The 18478-nt window shown below is 43.1% G+C and overlaps 1 protein-coding gene across 1 annotated transcript in view; it reads left to right on the top strand.

Annotated features, from left to right (window-relative positions):
• Positions 1 to 6390: 6390 nt before the first annotated feature.
• The window catches only part of ankib1a (ankyrin repeat and IBR domain containing 1a), an 18683-nt gene continuing 6595 nt past the window's right edge, over positions 6391 to 18478 (top strand). The window contains exons 1-11 of the mRNA XM_030789127.1: positions 6391 to 6578; positions 9368 to 9668; positions 10095 to 10268; positions 11157 to 11274; positions 12356 to 12564; positions 12891 to 12979; positions 13390 to 13534; positions 14155 to 14315; positions 14921 to 15009; positions 15308 to 15438; positions 17676 to 17810. Of these exons, the coding sequence (XP_030644987.1) occupies positions 6391 to 6578; positions 9368 to 9668; positions 10095 to 10268; positions 11157 to 11274; positions 12356 to 12564; positions 12891 to 12979; positions 13390 to 13534; positions 14155 to 14315; positions 14921 to 15009; positions 15308 to 15438; positions 17676 to 17810 (1740 nt within the window). The remainder of the gene's footprint in view (positions 6579 to 9367; positions 9669 to 10094; positions 10269 to 11156; positions 11275 to 12355; positions 12565 to 12890; positions 12980 to 13389; positions 13535 to 14154; positions 14316 to 14920; positions 15010 to 15307; positions 15439 to 17675; positions 17811 to 18478) is intronic.

Below are 18478 nucleotides of genomic sequence, written 5' to 3'. Positions count from 1 at the left end.
CAAACCGAAGAAAAACACATATCACTGCATCTTCCATAGAATATCTGTATGCAAACTGGGATGGTCACACCAGGGTAACAAGATGAGCTAGAATCAGACAACCAAACGTCCTATTTCATGCCAATGGAAAAATTTACTGCAAGTCTTTGAAGCTGAGAACTGCAATTACCAGTCTAGTAAACATTTCTCTGTTGCTTGTATAACCTCCTAAACATTTAGCATCACACAGTGAACATTTCTGCCCCTACTCCATACAGTAGCGCTCCATCATCTGCTAAAAGAGCTGTGCTAACCTCCAGGAGGTGAATGCTGAGAAAACATCATTAATCATAATGTTAATAAGTATCGGGTTTATGACACCGCCTTGAGGAGTCTCATTCTCCGACAGTGTACCCGACAGCGCTCCGCACATGCTGACCTGATTAATGCATCCAAATGATAAAATGTCCAGTTATAAAGTCTCCCCCTACACTTGAAGACCCCGGCTTGATCGGAAGTAAATTCTTCCCGTAACATATCACAGGCCTTGTCTAAACAGAGGTCAGTACCTCCTCCATTGCCATTGCTTTGTAAATATCAATTTCCGGTCTTTTTTAGGGCTATTTAAAGCTACACTGAACAATGCACACAAACTTGTATAAATACAACCAACATACTATCATCTTCTCCATCAGTTTTCATAAATCTTAGGTAAGAGCAAAAGGCTTATTATGTTCTACTAGCGCTGGATCTTTTCATGGTTTGGCAACAGGTATTATGTAGAATATCATGTCGGTATTAACACTCTCTTCAGTGTAAACAAGGTAAACGCATTGTCCAAACAAACCTCACTTGCAAGACTGTGAGCACTTTAATATCCATCCCGACAAAGCATCACCTGTATTGCGATTACACTGTGATTGCCCAGAATCTCAGCAGTATGTACCTTCACTAATCTGATAACCATGCTGTGTGTTCTTCTCTTCTCTTTTTGATTGAAACTGGTTTTCAAACAGATCTGTGCATGCTCATGTACACCGAGTGGCCAGTTTATTAGGTAAACCCATCCAGTACCATTTTACCGGACTTACCAAACAGCCTGGATTCCCGGCAAGGATTTTACACAGTCTTGGAACGTTTCCACAAGCACATGCTGACGCTATGACATCATGCAATTTCTGCAGATTAGATTGCTAATGCTACTGAAAATAGCCTGTCCCATGTCACCCCCAAAGATTCTCTACTGGGCTGAGGTCTGAGGACAGACCACTCAGGTAAAACAAACTCCCTGTCTTGTTTGTGGAACCACTCTGAGGTGACGGCATGCTTTGCTACATAGCATATTAGCTTCCTGATGGAAGTATCAGTGTGATAAATTGTATAAACTAGCCATAAATGGATGCACCTGAGAAGCAGTGTTTTTCAGATATGCTGCATCATTAAAAGATTGCTCAGTTGCTGTCAAGGCACCTAATACATGTCACAAAAATATTCCCTATGCTATTACACCACTTTCACCAGACTGTACCTTTGACATCCAGTTGGACGGGTTTGTGAATGCCAAATCACTGACGATGGCAATCAACAACCTCTTTAGTTTAAACAAGGTAAACATATTGTTCAAACTTCACTTGCATGGTTCTGAGCAAAAGAAACAGGTATTCCCCCCCCCCCCCCCCCCCCCCCCCCCCCCCCGACTTTTCAGCTGTCCGCTATCGGTGATGGCGTGGACACCAAAAGCTAAAGAGAGTAGCCATTTCAGAGGTACTCAGGTCAGTGTAAACTGTTTACTATTATAAATTTCTCATATTGCCTCCAACAGCTGCTCAGTGGTCGCTTGTCCAGTAAGATCAGCCTTACAGATACCGTCACACAGGACCATCACTGTGCAATGTGTCACATGGTGCCACATCAATGCTTTCCACTGAGGAGAGGCGGCATGATACGGATATAGATTTTACATACAATGAATAGATGTAGTGGATAAAGCTGATAAATTCATTTGGCCATGTACTCCACAGTATTTTTTTTCTGCCAAATGGTAGTAAGTGTAAGACATATGTTGTGTCTTGGCTTGTATATAAATTGAATTAAAATGGCCCATTGCCATGCTGATGATTCAGCTGAGTTTTTGGAGGAGAGGTGTCCCAGTAAACTTTCAAACTGTTACACTTTTCTGTATAGCCAGGGTAAAAGTTCTTTCTAATTTATGCCTGACTTCATAGATATCTGAATAGTATGATATTTATTATGACCATCTATTTGAAGTGGCCAACATGAACAAACTAATACGTTTTAATAAGATTAATGGATGACTGGTAACATTTAACATTTTGATCTTTTGTTGTTCGTTCATGGAAACGGTAATTACATTTCATCAGACATGTGACAACATTCTCAGGGGTGGGATATGATTACATTATCTTATTGGTATGATCTCAAGGGTAGGACGTGATTACATTAGCTTATTTGTCAAATATCAAAAGCTTCAAATAGCACAGTAATTAATCCTGAAAGGCTTGCATAATCTTGCGTATGCACACTTGCGTAGTCTCTGCCACTGAAGATTTCTATATGATCTGTATTGCATTAATCATAACTTGAGCAGTCAAAATTAGTGATTAATTTACTTGATTGATTTACATTCTTGCATAAATCAATGGGTAAATAGATAGATAGATAGATAGATAGATAGATAGATAGATACATAGATAGATACATAGATAGATACATAGATAGATATTTTCACCTGCCTGCCTTTATTTTCTCAGGTAAACAACATTGCCATGCTTCACTCTATTTTGTGTGATGTCTTTTCCTTTTTTGAGAATTTTGACAGTGCAGCTATGTATCTGGTCACCTTGTGGTTAAACATATAGTTTTTAAAATGTCTGGTTGCTAATCTTTAGGGAGATCTTGACGTATTCCTGTAACTTGAAAACCAAATTCTCAAAGAGACGCTCCCTACGGACTCTTATTTTGAAATTAACAACCACGTGGTAGCCATCTTGAAAAACGTTTTTGTTTCTTCTTTCTTCACACTGCTGCTCTTGACAACACATCTGAATAGACCATGGAGCAGATCCTGGGCTGACAGTGGGACTATCGAGCATCTTCATCACCTTGACATGGTTGAAAACCCATACGGCATATCTAATGAACAATGACTGTATAGCCTGTTTATGAAGAGTTCGATCTGTTACATTATTTTATCGATGCATCCCTGTGGTCTCCAGGATAACCGACAAAGGGGTATGTAGTTAGCCATCTCTGACAAATTCGTGCTGTTTTTATTTTCCTCTCTTCAACGAGCTAGTTTACAAAGGTTGGGACAATCGGACTAGTTTGACACACGGCAAAATAAAATTGCATGCCAAATGCCGGCTATAAATCATTAACAGGCGTTTGATAAAATACCTTTCGGGTCTCCAAGGCTTCGCTTAGCCAGCTAACTGGCTATGCTCGTGCTGATGTTGTTGCTTCTGTAGCCCATTTTTATTGTCCTTACACGTTGGCTTGACTTCTGTCGGTAGACAGCAAAGCTGTTCTGTTTTAGAGGTTGGTAGTTTATGCTTGCCTTGTCTCTAAGTAACACGCTGCAACCAGTATTGTCTTAACACTTTGTGACGGTTACTCTCTGGAATACCGAGTGATTTAATGTTATTTGTAGCTGGCTCTCCAGTTGAACCAGACTGTAAAAGCAAGTTAACAGCATGCACTGAGCTGAAAACAATGTCAACAAAAGTATTCCAGGGGCCACTGAGGGAAATGGTATCTTCAGCCTCTCAGCTGGAGTCTGTATCTGTCTTTTCCCCGAACTGTCAACCTCTCTCTCTTTTTTTGTGGTGCTGACTGCATCTCGCGAAATCACTACTTATCACTTGTTGCGCGAAATCCGGAGCTAGCCGCGTTTTGTGGTTTACTTAGAGATGGTATTGTCATCTTGTTTAGGAGATATCATCGGCAGTGTTACTTCTAGAAGCCTCGGAGACGGATTAACAGTTTGTTTGTTCTGGGGCGCTGTAGCTCATGACGGTTATTATTTATACATAAACACACCTAGTTCAGCTAATCAAAGTTGTTATGACACAAATAACGTTTTATAGGAACATTTGAGCGTATCTGATTAATTTTGGACCACGTTTATGAAAGAGAGACAGGTTGCCCCCAGTTTGACACGGAAGATGGTTTTCACAATATAATGCTCTGCTATGTTTTATGCTCAAATATGCCAGCGTGTTTTGGTTGAATTTGTCTAGTTTCACTGGACACTTTATTTTACTTTGTTTGCACCGGTTAGTCGTTGTTAAGCAGTATTCCTTTACACTTACAGTTTTAATTAAAAAAAAGTTGTATGCCTGAGAAATTATTTTTGACAGCTTTGAAACTACGTCGTATTACATGTTGCCACAGAAGTACCGACAATTTCAGGTTTTCAGCCATGAGTTTATTTATCTTGCTTTCTGAAGCATGTTGGGTGTCATTTGAGAGTGCTCCACAAACACAAAAACTGCTATTGTTTGAGTGTAGGCCTACAAACTTCTGCCGTTAAACCAAATGCAAATTCTGCATTTGTTTTTAGCGAGGTTGTTCACCTCCCGACATACTTGTGTGTGATAATTAAACTGTTCTGGTCTTGAGTGGTTGAAAGGTTGTTGAACAAGAATAGCCTCTCTGTTTTCCTCTCAAGTACCGTATGACGTTCGTCAATATTGTTTACATACTCTTACCACCCATTTCCCCTCTGAAATTTTAACCGCCTGAACATCCTTTTTTGTCTTTGTACGTATACCGCATGTTAGATTAAGTTTCAGCCTGGTTTGATCCATTAACAAACTGGTTTGTAATAATATCTGCCACGAGGTTATCGATGTGAGCTTATAGTCAGACATAAGCAAACATTTCTTTTTCTTTTCTTTTTTTTCCCCCTCTGTCTAATGGAGCCTCAGCAGACGTGCCTCCTGTATGAGCGCGAGATGTGAAATCATCCAGAAAAGAACAACAGTAGGAAAGGCCAGTTTGAGTGCGGCAGACGGAATGACCTAAAAACAAAAAACGATCTAGCCTCGCTCTCCCTCCCATCCGAGTCGCAGCCCTAAAGTAAGCACCTGCTGCATAGCAGTCCCTCTCCTCCGGCCCTTTTAAGTAGATTTATTAGAGCATAAAATGGGTGGACCAGTAGGTAGTTGCCAATCCCTTTTGACCGTACTGGGAATGTTTGTGCAAGGGAAGACATGTAGCCTATATATACATATATGTATATGTATTTTTTTTTGTCATTCAATTGAGTAGTGACTCTCGCCTTAGGAGGGAACAGTTTTGTTTTTCATGTGGCAGTTGATTAGATGTGTGTAGCCTTTGGTTAAATGGTTATTAAGAAAAAAGTTGTTAGTTTGTGTGAAGGTTCCCTGTCTTAAATTGAAGTCACGGAATGTTGTGATTTGATTTAGATTATTCTGGAATGATTCTGGAATGCAGGTCAGGGTGTTTATGAATTGAGCCATATGGTCACAAAGCCTTACGGGAACGCACAAATTCATATTCAAATACTTTTTTTTTCTGTTTTTGGATGATGTCTGTCTCACAGTAGAATCGTTATTCAAATAGAGAAATACTGTACACAGAAAAAAAACAATGATGAGATACATGGAGATAAAACAAGAGCCATTTACATGTCATTGATTAAATCTTTTGGAAAGCAATGTGTTAAAATTCAGCCACAAGATAAAATCTAGCGGATTTAAACAGAAGCATCCAGATGAAGATTAGCTAAACAAAAAAAGGCAATGCAGTTCTCACAGCATTTATTGCTAGCAAGCACATTTTACCAGCTGAAGCTTCAAGTGAACCAATATTTTGGTTTAGAGCGAGAAAAGCTAGAATGCGTTGCACATCAATATGTAATAGATATAGCACTAGATAAGCTCATAGCATGCCCCGCTGCACCAGAATTCTGCTGACATCCTTTGAAAGCAGAAGGCTATAACTCCACTATAACAGACATCTTCTTCTGGTGGTTCTAATTGGACAAGAAACTCCGCGTGAACTCTGTTTTGAAACGTAGCCAAAAAGATTTGAACAGTCAACCCCTGGATCAACATCAAGCAATCCTCAAAGAACTTTGCCTCTCGACCGCGCGTGTGAGAACATATTTGATTGTAACAATCGCGGGAAACAAGGCGCTGGGGGTAAGTGGGTGGGTGGTTGTGGAGGGGGTGTTTGGTGTAGTGTGATTTCATTTGGTGTTGGAAGCCAGACTACTGGGCTGTGAATGTGAGATCCTCTTTAAGTTTACGGCATTTGCGAGCGGTGTGAATGTGTCGGGCGTTGACAGGAACCCGCGGCATGGTGCTGGTCCAGACCCAGACGGGCTGAGCGTCGCTGAGGAAACCCCTCTTCCAGGCTCGGGCCATGGGAAACACGGCCACCAAGTTCCGCAAGGCGCTGATCAGCGGCGACGAGGGCCTGGCATGGCAGCTGTATGAGAGCAACCCCCAATTTAAGGATGCCCTGGACCCCAACGCCTCGTACGGAGAACCCTACCAACACAACACGCCCCTGCACTACGCCGCGCGCCACGCCATGAGCCGACTCATCAGGTAAAAACCAAAAACACACATCAGCGGTTTCTCCATTCATTAGAACTGTCACTAGCTTTACTCAGTGGGGAAGCCACGAGTAATTCAAATCTGGTTTGATTGGATTGCCCTGAATTGATTAAGCAGGTGTAACTGGTTTAAAAAACACAAACATACACGGTTCTTTGCATGAGTCAGCAACCTTTTTGTTCTCCTCCGAGTTCTGATTGAACTACGGTTAGTCTATTATAACTGAGCATATGTTTGTAGTGCTGAGGTTGGCTGCATATTTGTAGAATAATGTTACGTGCACAGATGTCCAAAACTTCCCAAAAAAAAAAAAGGTGTGTTTTTTGTTTGTTTGTTTTGTTTTGTTTTGGTTTGTTTTATGGATACTGCTCTGAGAACAGTCTGGGTTTTTATATCATAAAAATAAGCGAGGAATAAAAGAGCCCTGCATTCTTATACAGCATTTTGATTCAGGGGCGCATGTTTGAAGAGATATTTATCTCATGACGAAACACTTCTATTACATGCAGATTAACTAGCACGATTAAGAAGCGAATGAAAATTGACACTAAAGTGGGAGCTGAAGTTATGACACACAGTTGGGTGGGATGGGGAGTCGTCTGGAAACCTCCACCGCGCTGTGCGATCCAGCGCGCATCGGCGTTCAGTGGGCTTTCTCTCTAAAGCAGGTATGCATGGAATGGCACGTCCCACGTGTTCAGCCTGGGCTTTCTCGCACGCTGTCCCCAGAGCGCAGAAATGCTGGGTATTTCTCCAGAGGCGTGGATAGAGACCTCAGTCCAACAGCGGGAGGAAAAAAAAAAAAAAGAGCTGGGCTTTGCTGGCTTTACTGGGCGCAGTTCCTATGAGAAAATAACCAGCAATTACCAGCAAGGACAGCTGGCCTCCCGTGACTCACTGTCCTTTCTCCCCGCCCCCCCGCCCACCCCCCCGACTCTTTTCACTCAGTGACAGAGGCCTTAAAAAAAGAGAGAGAGAGAGAGAAGGGATGGTCAGAAAACATAGAGAGGCCAGATGAAAAAAAGTCACACTATTGCATCACGTCCAGGACCATTCAGAATCTGGTTCTGGTTCCGGTTCTGGCTCTGGTTCTAGTTCTGGTTCAACAAAGTGAAATGAACCTAGATGTGGCTGTTATGCCGCAACTTGCTATACACCACTTGTTTGAATCGCAGAAGATTCTAGATTCTTGGAGAATGAGGAATAAGTTTGTCTTTGCTGGAGCATGTGACATTTTGTCATGGGATTTTCAATAGAGCATGCCTGTCATGATGCTTGTTTGGGTTAGGCTTAATGATTTGATTCCATGCTTTGGATGGAAGCAGGTCTGATATAGTAAGAGAGGTTACATGACCAATCCACAAATCCTGTCCCCTCTCCTCTGCGTGTAGCTTCTTTTGTATGTGTCCAGCTGATGGCTAGTAGACAAACTCTAAACTGTACTGAATTAAAAAAAAAAACTTGTGTTTTTTTTCCAATTTTGTTGTTTTCACTCATATTTTTTTTTCTATTTTTCCTTTTGATGGATGGATGGACGGTACGGTTGATTGTAAAGTTCTTTGTTCTTCTGAAGCATGAGCATTACATGTATGGTAGGTGAAACAGTCCTTCAGGCATATCCAGAAAACAAGAATTTCGCCCAGAATTCTCACCACTGTTTGGAGAGGCATAAAGTATTCACTCCCAGGAACAGCCTCTTATTCGAGATTTCCCAGAATCTGATCGAATGCTGAGTCATTCTCCGCGGGGGGGTGGGGGGGAGGGGGTGGGAACACAACCTAAAGTTTGGATGCCGTAATTGTGGTATAAATTTTCTCTCTCTCTCTGGCATTTGAAGCACAGTACATCACCTCAAGTCTTATCAGTCTGAGCTTGTTATCAAGCACAGATTGAAGCCGTCGAAGATGATTTACCTGAAAACTATATTAGTTAGGCCTATTATCTCCTCTTATCTTTCTCTGGTTTTTTTTCCCTGGCTAAAGCGAGAGAGAGAGAGAGAGAGGGAGAGAAAGAGAAAGAGAGAGAGAGGGAGAGAAAGAGAGGGAGAGAAAGAGAGGGAGAGAAAGAGAGGGAGAGAAAGAGAAAGAGAGAGAGAGAAAGAGAGAGAGAGAGAGAAGCTCCAGCTGGGTGAGCTCAGTGTTATTCCTCCCTCTCCGTGCTAATGTCGATCTGATGTCTCCCTAATGCACTCTTCCACATAATGAAATATTGAAATGTGGGACCGTGCCTCCGCTTCTCTAAATATCCGCGATGTGTCCTGCATTTCCTGGGAGCGTTAACCCTTTGCGTGCGGGCTCTGTGGGTTTGTTTTGTTTTGTTTTTTTTAAACTTTGGTTTGTCTAATCCATCCTATATTATCAGGAACATCAAAAAAGTAGCATTTGCTCAAGATGGTAAAGCACAAAGGTGATATTGTTTGTTATGCCATTAAGTGGAATTACGTGAATGTTTTATTTTTGGGTTTTTTTTGTTGTTGTTGCTGCTTTTTTTAGTCTCTTTTGTATGTGGATAAAAGCTAATGGAATGCATTTAGACTAGCTGGTTTAATTAGATATGGAGAGCTTTGCTCTCCCATCCTGTTTTTCATGTCATGTGTAAACAGGTATCAGCATTCATAATTGCAGACATCTGTTTGAATCAACAGCGCTCTGCTTTGTTTAGCTCATTTCTCACTCGACGTTAAAAAAAAAAAAAGCATAACCTCTGCTTTAATTCGTTTTCGGCGAAGTGGAACATTGCATCCCGTCTTAGATCAGTTCCCTCGTGTCGCTCGATTGTAGGTCCTTCTTGTTCTGCAAGGACGGCAACCCGAACAAGCGCAACGTGCACAACGAGACCGCCCTCCACCTGCTCTGTATGGGGCCTCAGATACTGCAGGGGGAAGGGACGCTACACCCCCGCATCACTCGCCCGCACGAGGACGAGCAGAAGAGGGCGGAGTGCCTTCAGATGATCCTCAAGTGGACGGGCGCCAAGCTGGACCAGGGCGAGTACGAGAGGGCCAACGTGAACGCCGCCGACAATAAGAAGAACACCTGCCTGCACTACGCCGCCGCCTCAGGCATGAAGACCTGCGTGGAGGTTTGGCACCCTCACCTTCTCTAGTTACTCTCTCACTCGCACTTCAGTCCTCCACAAGCTAGGGGTCACTATAACCTGCTAAAAAAAAAAAAACATCAAAGTCCTTTAACAGAGTTAAAGATTACCAAAGCAACTGGCTACTAGCAGTACTCATAAAGATAATAATGAGCTTTATCTAACAGACAGTGTTGAGCTTGCCAAGGTGCCTACATTGTATATCATATTGTGTGTGTGTGTGTGTGTGAGAGATAGAGAGATGTGTATAACATATATAATTTGAATAAGTATTTAAATTGAATAAGTCAATGAAACAGTTGATAAATCAATGTTGGATTAGTATAGACTACAAATACTGTCTAAACAAGAGAGTCCAACAGAAGTGGAATGGCTGAATGTGGTGTTTGGGCCACACTGTGTTTTTCTCAGCTCCTGGTGAAGAGCGAGGCTGATCTGTTTGCGGAAAACGACGATCGGGAAACACCGTGCGACTGCGCTGAGAAACAGCAGCACAAAGAGTTGGCTCTCAGTCTGGAGTCTCAGATGGTCTTCTCCCAGGACCCTGGTGCCCAGGCTGAATACACCGCTCTGGACCGCAAAGAGGTCAGCCCCACCCTTCAAACGGTCGCTCTGCCAGTCAGTTTAGAAGAAGCAACTAGGTGTTTTCCTTAGCAAGAAGCAAGAGCAATGCAAATGTTTGGTTTAAATGAAGTGAAGTGTTTGGCTTAGCAGTAGACTAGAAACAAATAAAATGCCTTACTAAAGTAGGCCTAATTTAAAACGATATTTTTTTGAAGATTTTATGTGCGAGTAACTGTTCGTTAATCAGGATAAAGTAAGAGTAAGTTGTTGGGGAATGAACTCTGAGGTAATGGCAACCTCCTCTCTGTATTCTGGCTAGATACAGAAGAATGACAGCTAGAGAGGTGCTTGTCTGGTTTCGAAAGAATCTAAAAGCCTGCGGCAATTTGCCACGGACTGAATGCCGCTTTTTTGTTTTGTTTTGTTTTCTGGCTGATTTTTAGTACTCTTGAAAGTACTGTTCAAAAAAAAAAAACAAACTCCCAACTATGTGGCAGCAAACTGTGGACGTTTTTCTTGATTGGACGTAGCAGTACGTTGACCTGCAGTCGCCGTTTCCTCAAAGAAGCCACTGGGAAAGTTGATTTGCTCCCCATTGATGTTTGCCGATGGGAGAGTCTTGTGAGCAGTCTTCCATAGAGATTAGGCAGAACCAAACTTCCATTTGTAAATCCAGCTGCAAACCTCTGATTGCATCATTTTGATGTTCCAGACATAGCGTAAGCACTAGTTCTGTTTTTTATGGGCTAGAGCTTCATTAAACTGACTAAACCTCTTTAAATTCTCTGTTTTCTCTCTCTCCTCCAACACACCACCTCTCTCTCTCTCTCTCTCTCTCTCTCTCCTATAACACACCACCTCCCTCTCTTTTTCTCTCTCTCTCTCTCTTTCTCTCTCTCTCTCCCTCAGCCGTATGAGGGCTTGAAGATTCAGGACCTGCGGAGGTTGAAGGACATGTTGATTGTAGAGACGGCAGACATGCTACAAGCACCTCTTTTCACAGCTGAGGCTCTTCTACGAGCTCACGGTAAACACCCTCAAACCGAACCGAACGCCTTCCAAAACGCCACGTAAACGTCGACGAGCATCAGCAAACAGCAAACGTATCCATCACCGAGTGCTGATGCCGTTACGACGTTGTGGCATTGTGTTTATAGCTGCTTTTTTTTTTCTTTTTTTGGGGGGGGTTATGCATAGTCATTTAATTTGTATCTTGGCAAAATATCAACAACCACAGTTTTCTCTGCAAAAACTGATGGAAGAGGAGATGAAAAGCAGAGCTGGTAGCTACGAGCTTCTCATCTTTCTTCATGTTATCACAGCTTGTAATCAACAACTTTTTAATGACCTTTAAAACTAATCAACTCCTCAGCTGGTCTCGCAGCCCTTTGACATCGCAGACACTTTAAAAACGATGAAGCCAGCTTCAGCTTAAACACCGAAGCTACGCACGAACCTCCTGCTTGCTAAGTTATTAGGCCTCCTTTCCTGTGCAAGACAACACGAAGACGCTATTTTGAATTCTAGTTAAGATTGCTGCTCCAAACTGAGCATTAAAAACGACAAAATAGTCCTGCTCTGTTCGCATGTAGCTACATGTTTGTGTCAGTTGAGTGGGGAAAAAAAAAAAATGTTTGAATGTGAAGAATGATGGAAGAGAATGTCTGACATGTGCTAGAGTAATCGTCCATCTGACTGTCTTATCAGTGGCTGTAAAATTAGTCTGATATAACCGTGAAGTCAAACTGTCTGCGATCGCATTCCTTGCCCCTGAGGAGAAGGGTGAGGCTTTGAATACCTTTAGCTGGAAACAGAGCGTGTGCCAAGACTGTAGTATTTCATTCTCAGCCATGAGAGAGTCTGTTGACCTTGCCTTTTAAAAAAAATGCAGAGAATTACTTCTGCTAGAAGCATCAATCCCATATCCGTATGTGAAAACAGCCTGTGCAGAAAGTTCCTTTCGGAACAAAATGCTTTGACCCGTGAAGAAATAAACTTAAGGTGCTATATAAATAAGAAAAGGTTGAAAAGCGGACGGTTTGAGATGGAACTGTCGCAGTCCAGCGACATTTTTTTTTTTTTTACGCTTTTCTGTTCCAATGCCGTAGACTGGGACAGAGAGAAACTCCTGGAAGCTTGGATGTCCAATGCGGAAGACTGCTGCCAACGTTCAGGCGTTCAGATGCCGACCCCTCCCCCCAGCGGCTACAACGCCTGGGACACCCTTCCTTCCCCCAGGACCCCTCGAACCACCCGTTCCTCTGTTACCTCGCCTGACGAAATCAGCCTGTCGCCTGCCGACGAGGGTCTGGCCCTGGTGAGTGGTCTTCCCCTAACGAATTTTACGCGCAGGTTCATTAACGAGAGGGAGCACTGCGCATTGCAGAACTCTTTTAATATTACAACATCTGGGTCATGAGAATTTATGATGTATCAAGAGTCTGTCCATACGCTTGAGGGCCGTAGCAGTCGGACGTGAGACCTGTTAGGAATTAGAATTAAGAATTGGAATCTCACGAGAGAACGCATCAGTTCCCAAACCACCGGGTGTAGGTACCAGCGTTTCAGGCTGCACACGCAGTAAATAATGTTTTCTGTTTGTTTGTTTGTTTGTTTGTTTGTTTGGTCATGTTATGTTTATAGTGTGGAATTTGTATGTGCACCATCTCGGTGTTTGAGGACCCCGTGGACATGTCGTGTGGGCATGAATTCTGCCGAGCATGCTGGGAAGGGTAAGAGGAACGATTTATGCTCCATTCCCTCGCATGTTTCTGAATCAGTTTTATAGATCTGTGTCAAATCTGTCTGCTGCAAGTTTGCAAGTGAAATCAGGTGATTTAAAGCTCAGTAGGTATGCTGGATAGAGATATGTGGTTTTCAGAATGGCAGATTTTCTTTCTTTCTTTCTTTCTTTTTTTCTTTTTGTGATAAGCTGTCTTGATAAAAAAAAAAAAAAAGATGCTTTTTTTTTTTTTTTTAAATGTTGGCATTTCAGTGGGCCTCCTTCTAAACTTAGTCTGTCTGTCTGTTTGTCTGTCTGTCTGTCTGTCTGTCTGTCTGTCTGTCTGTGTGTGTGCGTGTGTGTGTGTGTGTGTGCGTGCGCGTTTATGTATATCTGTGTGTGTGTGTGTGTGTGTGTCAGGTTTTTGAATTTAAAGATCCAGGAGGGGGAGGCCCATAACATTTTCTGTCCAGCCTATGACTGTTTCCAGCTGGTTCCTGTGGAGGTCATAGAGAGCGTGGTTTCCAGGGAGATGGACAGACGCTACTTGCAGTTTGACATTAAGGTAGCGTTCGAGGCACAGGGTCACCCAACGGCACTATTGAAAATGTCACAACCGATAGGTTTCTGACAGCCGCAGCGTTATGTAAGATTATTACTGATATTTTTTCTGGATTTGCTGCATTTTTGAAGAGTACTTGCTGCTTTTTCAGGGTAGTCTGCAAGCCGATTACAGTCATTTGTGTTGAGTCAGCAGTACACATGTGTTTTCACACTTCAGATGTATTTACAATCTGCATAGCACCAAAGGGTTTATACATGTACTCATTTAGCAGAGCCTTGGATCCAAGGACACTTACAGTGCAGATGTACATTTTCTTTAGTATGTGTGTTACCCGGTCATCAAACCCATTAGTCTACCACTTGAGCCACAGGAGTGATACAAATACAGACACACATACAAACACAAGCACACATAAAAAAAAAACAAAAAAAAAACACACGCACACACACACACATACATACATACACATACATTCTGTACATGACATTTGTGATGGCAGACGTTGATAGCCAGGAATGTTTTCACAACTTTTTTCCCCCTCTGAATGACACTGAATGTATGATGTAATGTACGAGTGCTGTCCATAGTAGAGACGGTGTATATCTCTTTTTGGTTTTCAGGCCTTTGTGGATAATAACCCGGCCATTCGCTGGTGCCCCGTGGCGAGATGTGAGAGGGCAGTTCGGCTGTCCAGACCGGGCCCCGGTGCCTCAGACCCCCTCAGCTTCCCCCTGCTCAGGGCCCCCGCTGTGGACTGTGGGAAGGGCCATCTGTTCTGCTGGTGAGTGCTCAGGAACCCAGTCAGCTCTTTCAACCAACAGCCATTTCATCCTTTTTCTGTCTGTGGTTGGCAGAGCGACTGGACTGTACTGGCCTTTTTTTTTTTTGTCTTGATTCGGGATGGATTTGCACTGTTCTAATGCAGTTTAGAGGTGTCTTTCTCTCTCTCTTTCTCTCTCTCTGTGTCTGTTCTCACACCTTCTCTTTTTGCCCATTAAAAAGAAAAAAAAAAAACCTGTTTCAGTACTAACTGCCCTTTGCTTCTCTCTCTCTCTGTCTCTCTTCCCCTCTCTCTCTCTCTCTGTCTTTCTTCCCCTCTCTCTCTCTCTCTCTGTCTCTCTCTCTCTCTCTCTCTCTCTCTCTGTCTCTCTTCCCCTCTCTCTCTCTCTCTCTCTCTGTCTCTCTTCCCCTCTCTCTCTCTCTCTCTCTCTGTCTCTCTTCCCCTCTCTCTCTCTCTCTCTCTCTCTCTCTCTCTCTCTCTCTCTGTCTGTCTCTCTTCCCCTTTCTCTCTCTCTCTCTTTCTCTCTCTCTCTCTCTCTCTGTCTCTCTTCCCCTTTCTCTCTCGCTCTCTCTCTCTCTCTCTCTCTCTCTCCTCTGTCTGTGTAGGGAATGCCTTGGTGAAGCCCATGAGCCCTGTGACTGTCAGACATGGAAAATGTGGTTGCAGAAAGTCTCTGAGATGAAGCCTGAGGAATGTGAGATATGCCACCGCCTCGTCCTTTTTCCACACAGCACATGCTTTTCACTCACCTCCTCCTTATCACAGCAGCAAAAAATGCCGCCCAATTGTCCCTCACTTACATGCCACCCATTAAGCCATTAGCTCTTCAGATATGAAATAAAGTTCACGTTACAAACACGCGTAAGCTCTCTGCCGAGCAGAACAAGACATTTTTTTACAACGTGAAATCTTTTCAGTCGTTCGGGCTCATCATAGTCATCCTTCATGAGGGTCATTTGCTTTTGTGTTCTTTTCTCCACCTCTCCCGATAGTGGCTGGAGTGAGTGAGGCCTACGAAGACGCTGCCAACTGCCTGTGGTTGCTGACCAACTCCAAACCCTGTGCCAACTGCAAGTCGCCAATCCAGAAAAACGAAGGCTGTAATCACATGCAGTGTGCCAAGGTGAGTGGAGCAGCAGGAAGTGAAAAATGCCAAAGGCCTGCAGATGCACTGCAGCTTCAGTCTCAGGTTGTACTCTTTGTTTCTCAGATAGGTTTCTGCCAATGTCCAAGTACTGCTTCGTCAGATCTTCTTCAACTGAGAGAGAGAGAGAGTGTGTGTGTGTGTGTGTGTGTATGTCCATATATATGTGTGTTTGTGTTTGTGTTTCTGTTTGTGTGTGTGTGTGTGTGTGTGTGTGTGTGTGTGAGGGTGTGCTTGTCTGTGTGTGTGTTAGTGTGTATGTGTATGTCCTTGAGGGTCTGTCTGTGTGCATGTGTGTATGTCTGTGTGTGTGTGTGTGTGTGTGTGTGTGTAATTGAGGGTGTGTGTGGTCATGTGTGTATGTCTGTGTGAGTTGGTGTGTGTGGTCATGTTTGTGTGTCCGTGTGTGTGTATGTCTGTTTGTGTTTGTGTGAGTGTGTGTGTGTGTCCGTGTCTGTGTGTGTTTGCGTGTGTGTCTGTGTGTCCGTGTCTGTGTGTCCGTGTCTGTGTGTCCGTGTGTGTGTGTCCGTGTGTGTGTGTGTCCGTGTGTGTGTGTGTCCGTGTGTGTGTGTGTCTGTGTCTGTGTGTGTGTGTGTGTTTGCGTGTGACACTTGAGCAGGGCAGTCTTTCATTTACACCACGCTGTGTAAGGCTGAAGGGCTCTTTGACGTCAGAGGCAGGTGTTTGAATAAAAAGCCATGTGGAGGCCCAAGCCTCACTGTTATTTCCTTAATGAAGGCTTAACTGAAGACCCCAGTGACAGATAAAGAGCGCAGAGATGAGGCACATTCATCCTCACACCACAGCACATGCAACACTCAGAATAACCAAGGAAACATCTCACAGTCCACATTTGGAAGCAATGTCAATATTACTGCTTAAACCATGACAATACGTCGATTTATGTAGCTTTTCTGCCGTAAACTCACAGAGGTTCTATTCATGTGTAATTCACAGAAATGTCTGTGAGCATGAGTGTATGAAAACTGTTTATCCTAATACTTAAATTAGAGTTTAGTCTGGTGGTGTTTCATGAAGAGTTATTTCAGCGTGCTGTAAAGTCAGAATAATCAGTTAGCTGCCATCTTTTGAATTTATTGCCATTTGATGTCAAATAATTAACATCCACTCTCTGAACTGTAGTTTTCCTTCATTTTGGGCTGCCTGTAGCTGATCTGAGATCAGTTTCCAGTGACTTAAGAGAAAAGATTGACTAAGAGCATAGGTAGGGACGGCTGTTGTCCAGGACCAGTTACAGTAAGCAGAAAGAATTCCATGGGAGAGGTTTTTGGAAACACTCTCTCCTTTCTTGTGGTCAGGGCGCAAGCTTTTTTTTCCCCTTCCTGTTTTACAAGAGTAAAACATTGGCAAAACCTATCCCCATCCACCCATAATGGACTTTTAACACGTCACTTTTTCAGACTGTTCATTATTTTGTCAAACTGTCTCTATGAATAATGTAAAATGTGTTTAAATTCTCAGAGACAGTCTTACACATTTATTTAAAAGAAGTGTAAAAATAACTTTTAAAAATCCTTAAACGTACCAAAGAGATTCCCTCCTTCCTTAGAAAATAAACTTTAAAAGCAGTATTACCATGAAGAGAGTGTCTGTAAGGGACAGAGCAGTAGGACCCTGTTTAACTGGTCTGTGTGTGTGTGTGTGTGTGTGTGTGTGTGTGTGTGTGTGTGTGTGTGTGCGCGTGCGCGTGCGCGTGTCTGTGTCTGTGTCTGTGTCTGTGTGTCTGCGTGTGTGTGCACGCATGTGTGTGGGGGGGGTGACCTTCTGTTACCTGTGGAGAAACAAACTCCTGTGTTGCTAGGTAACAGGAAGGACTTGAAACCTCAAGTGTATTGATTAGATCACTTTAGAGAGTCTCTGCTACATTTGTACTCTTTCACAAAAGCATATTTACAACACGCCGGCTCCCAGTTAAGCATGTGAAATGTCTCTGCTCGAGTAAAGCAGTTTAGCTCCAAACAGCGAAAAGACTCTGTGACTTTGTGCGTGGAAAAACCTTTAAAGGAGAGAAAAAAGAAACGAGCTCGTTTTATTCACAGCCGACGTAAGAGTCAGTCTTATTCATCTCCTGTGCTCTGATCTAATTATGGTTTAGATGTTGGAATTGCTGTGGAAGCAGAATTGGCCTGTTTGTCTCAGTGTGTGTGTGTGTGTGTGTGTGTGTGTGTGTGTGTGTCTGGTTGCTCTGTCTACAGTGTAAATATGACTTCTGCTGGATCTGTCTGGAGGAATGGAAGAAACACAGCTCCTCTACCGGAGGTTACTACCGCTGTACCCGATACGAGGTCATTCAGCAGGTGGAGGAGCAGTCTAAGGAGATGACAGTGGAGGTAAACATACACACACCACACACACACACACACACACACACACTCACTCACTATCCATGAAAAGGGGTGCTTGCAAAACGTAGCGACAGATGTACACACATATTGCTCAATGATCGACGGTAATTTTAGGACATAAAAATTTAAGCAGCTGATTTGAGCAAAACAGTTATTTTCCTCGTTCTGAAGTGGTCTGACAGTCTGTTTAGCTTTGAATGTACCCTAGCCCCACCATATAAGTGGTGAATTTGCATATGCACTTTTTCTGCCCCAAATGCCTCTCCTGCCTCTTGGAAAATTCATTGTACTTCAACAATAACTGTACACAATGGGCATTGTCCTCCTTTTTTCTTTCTTTTTCAAACTGTAGAGAATCATTATCTTTTGTGCTACGCTGTAGTTTTAGCATCTTTCTGGCGGAACATTGGCATTCAGCTCTGTCTGACATGGTCTCGACAGGACTACACAATAAAAACACAGTGTTACCGTCTCTGTCATACATTATTAAATTGTAATAACTGTTTGATACACTGAAATAGTCTTTTTCTCTTAGCACTGTCTAGTTACTGTTGGCTGAAGGTGTGTGATTATGAACACAGCTAGTCTGAAGTTTGATGAGAATATGTGCAGTAGTTACATAGCTTACTAATGTGAGTGTGTGTCAGTCTGAG

Source organism: Chanos chanos, chromosome 12 (assembly GCF_902362185.1).
Source record: "Chanos chanos chromosome 12, fChaCha1.1, whole genome shotgun sequence".
In the NCBI taxonomy this organism is placed as follows: domain Eukaryota; kingdom Metazoa; phylum Chordata; class Actinopteri; order Gonorynchiformes; family Chanidae; genus Chanos; species Chanos chanos.
This window is presented reverse-complemented; position numbering and strand designations above follow the sequence as displayed.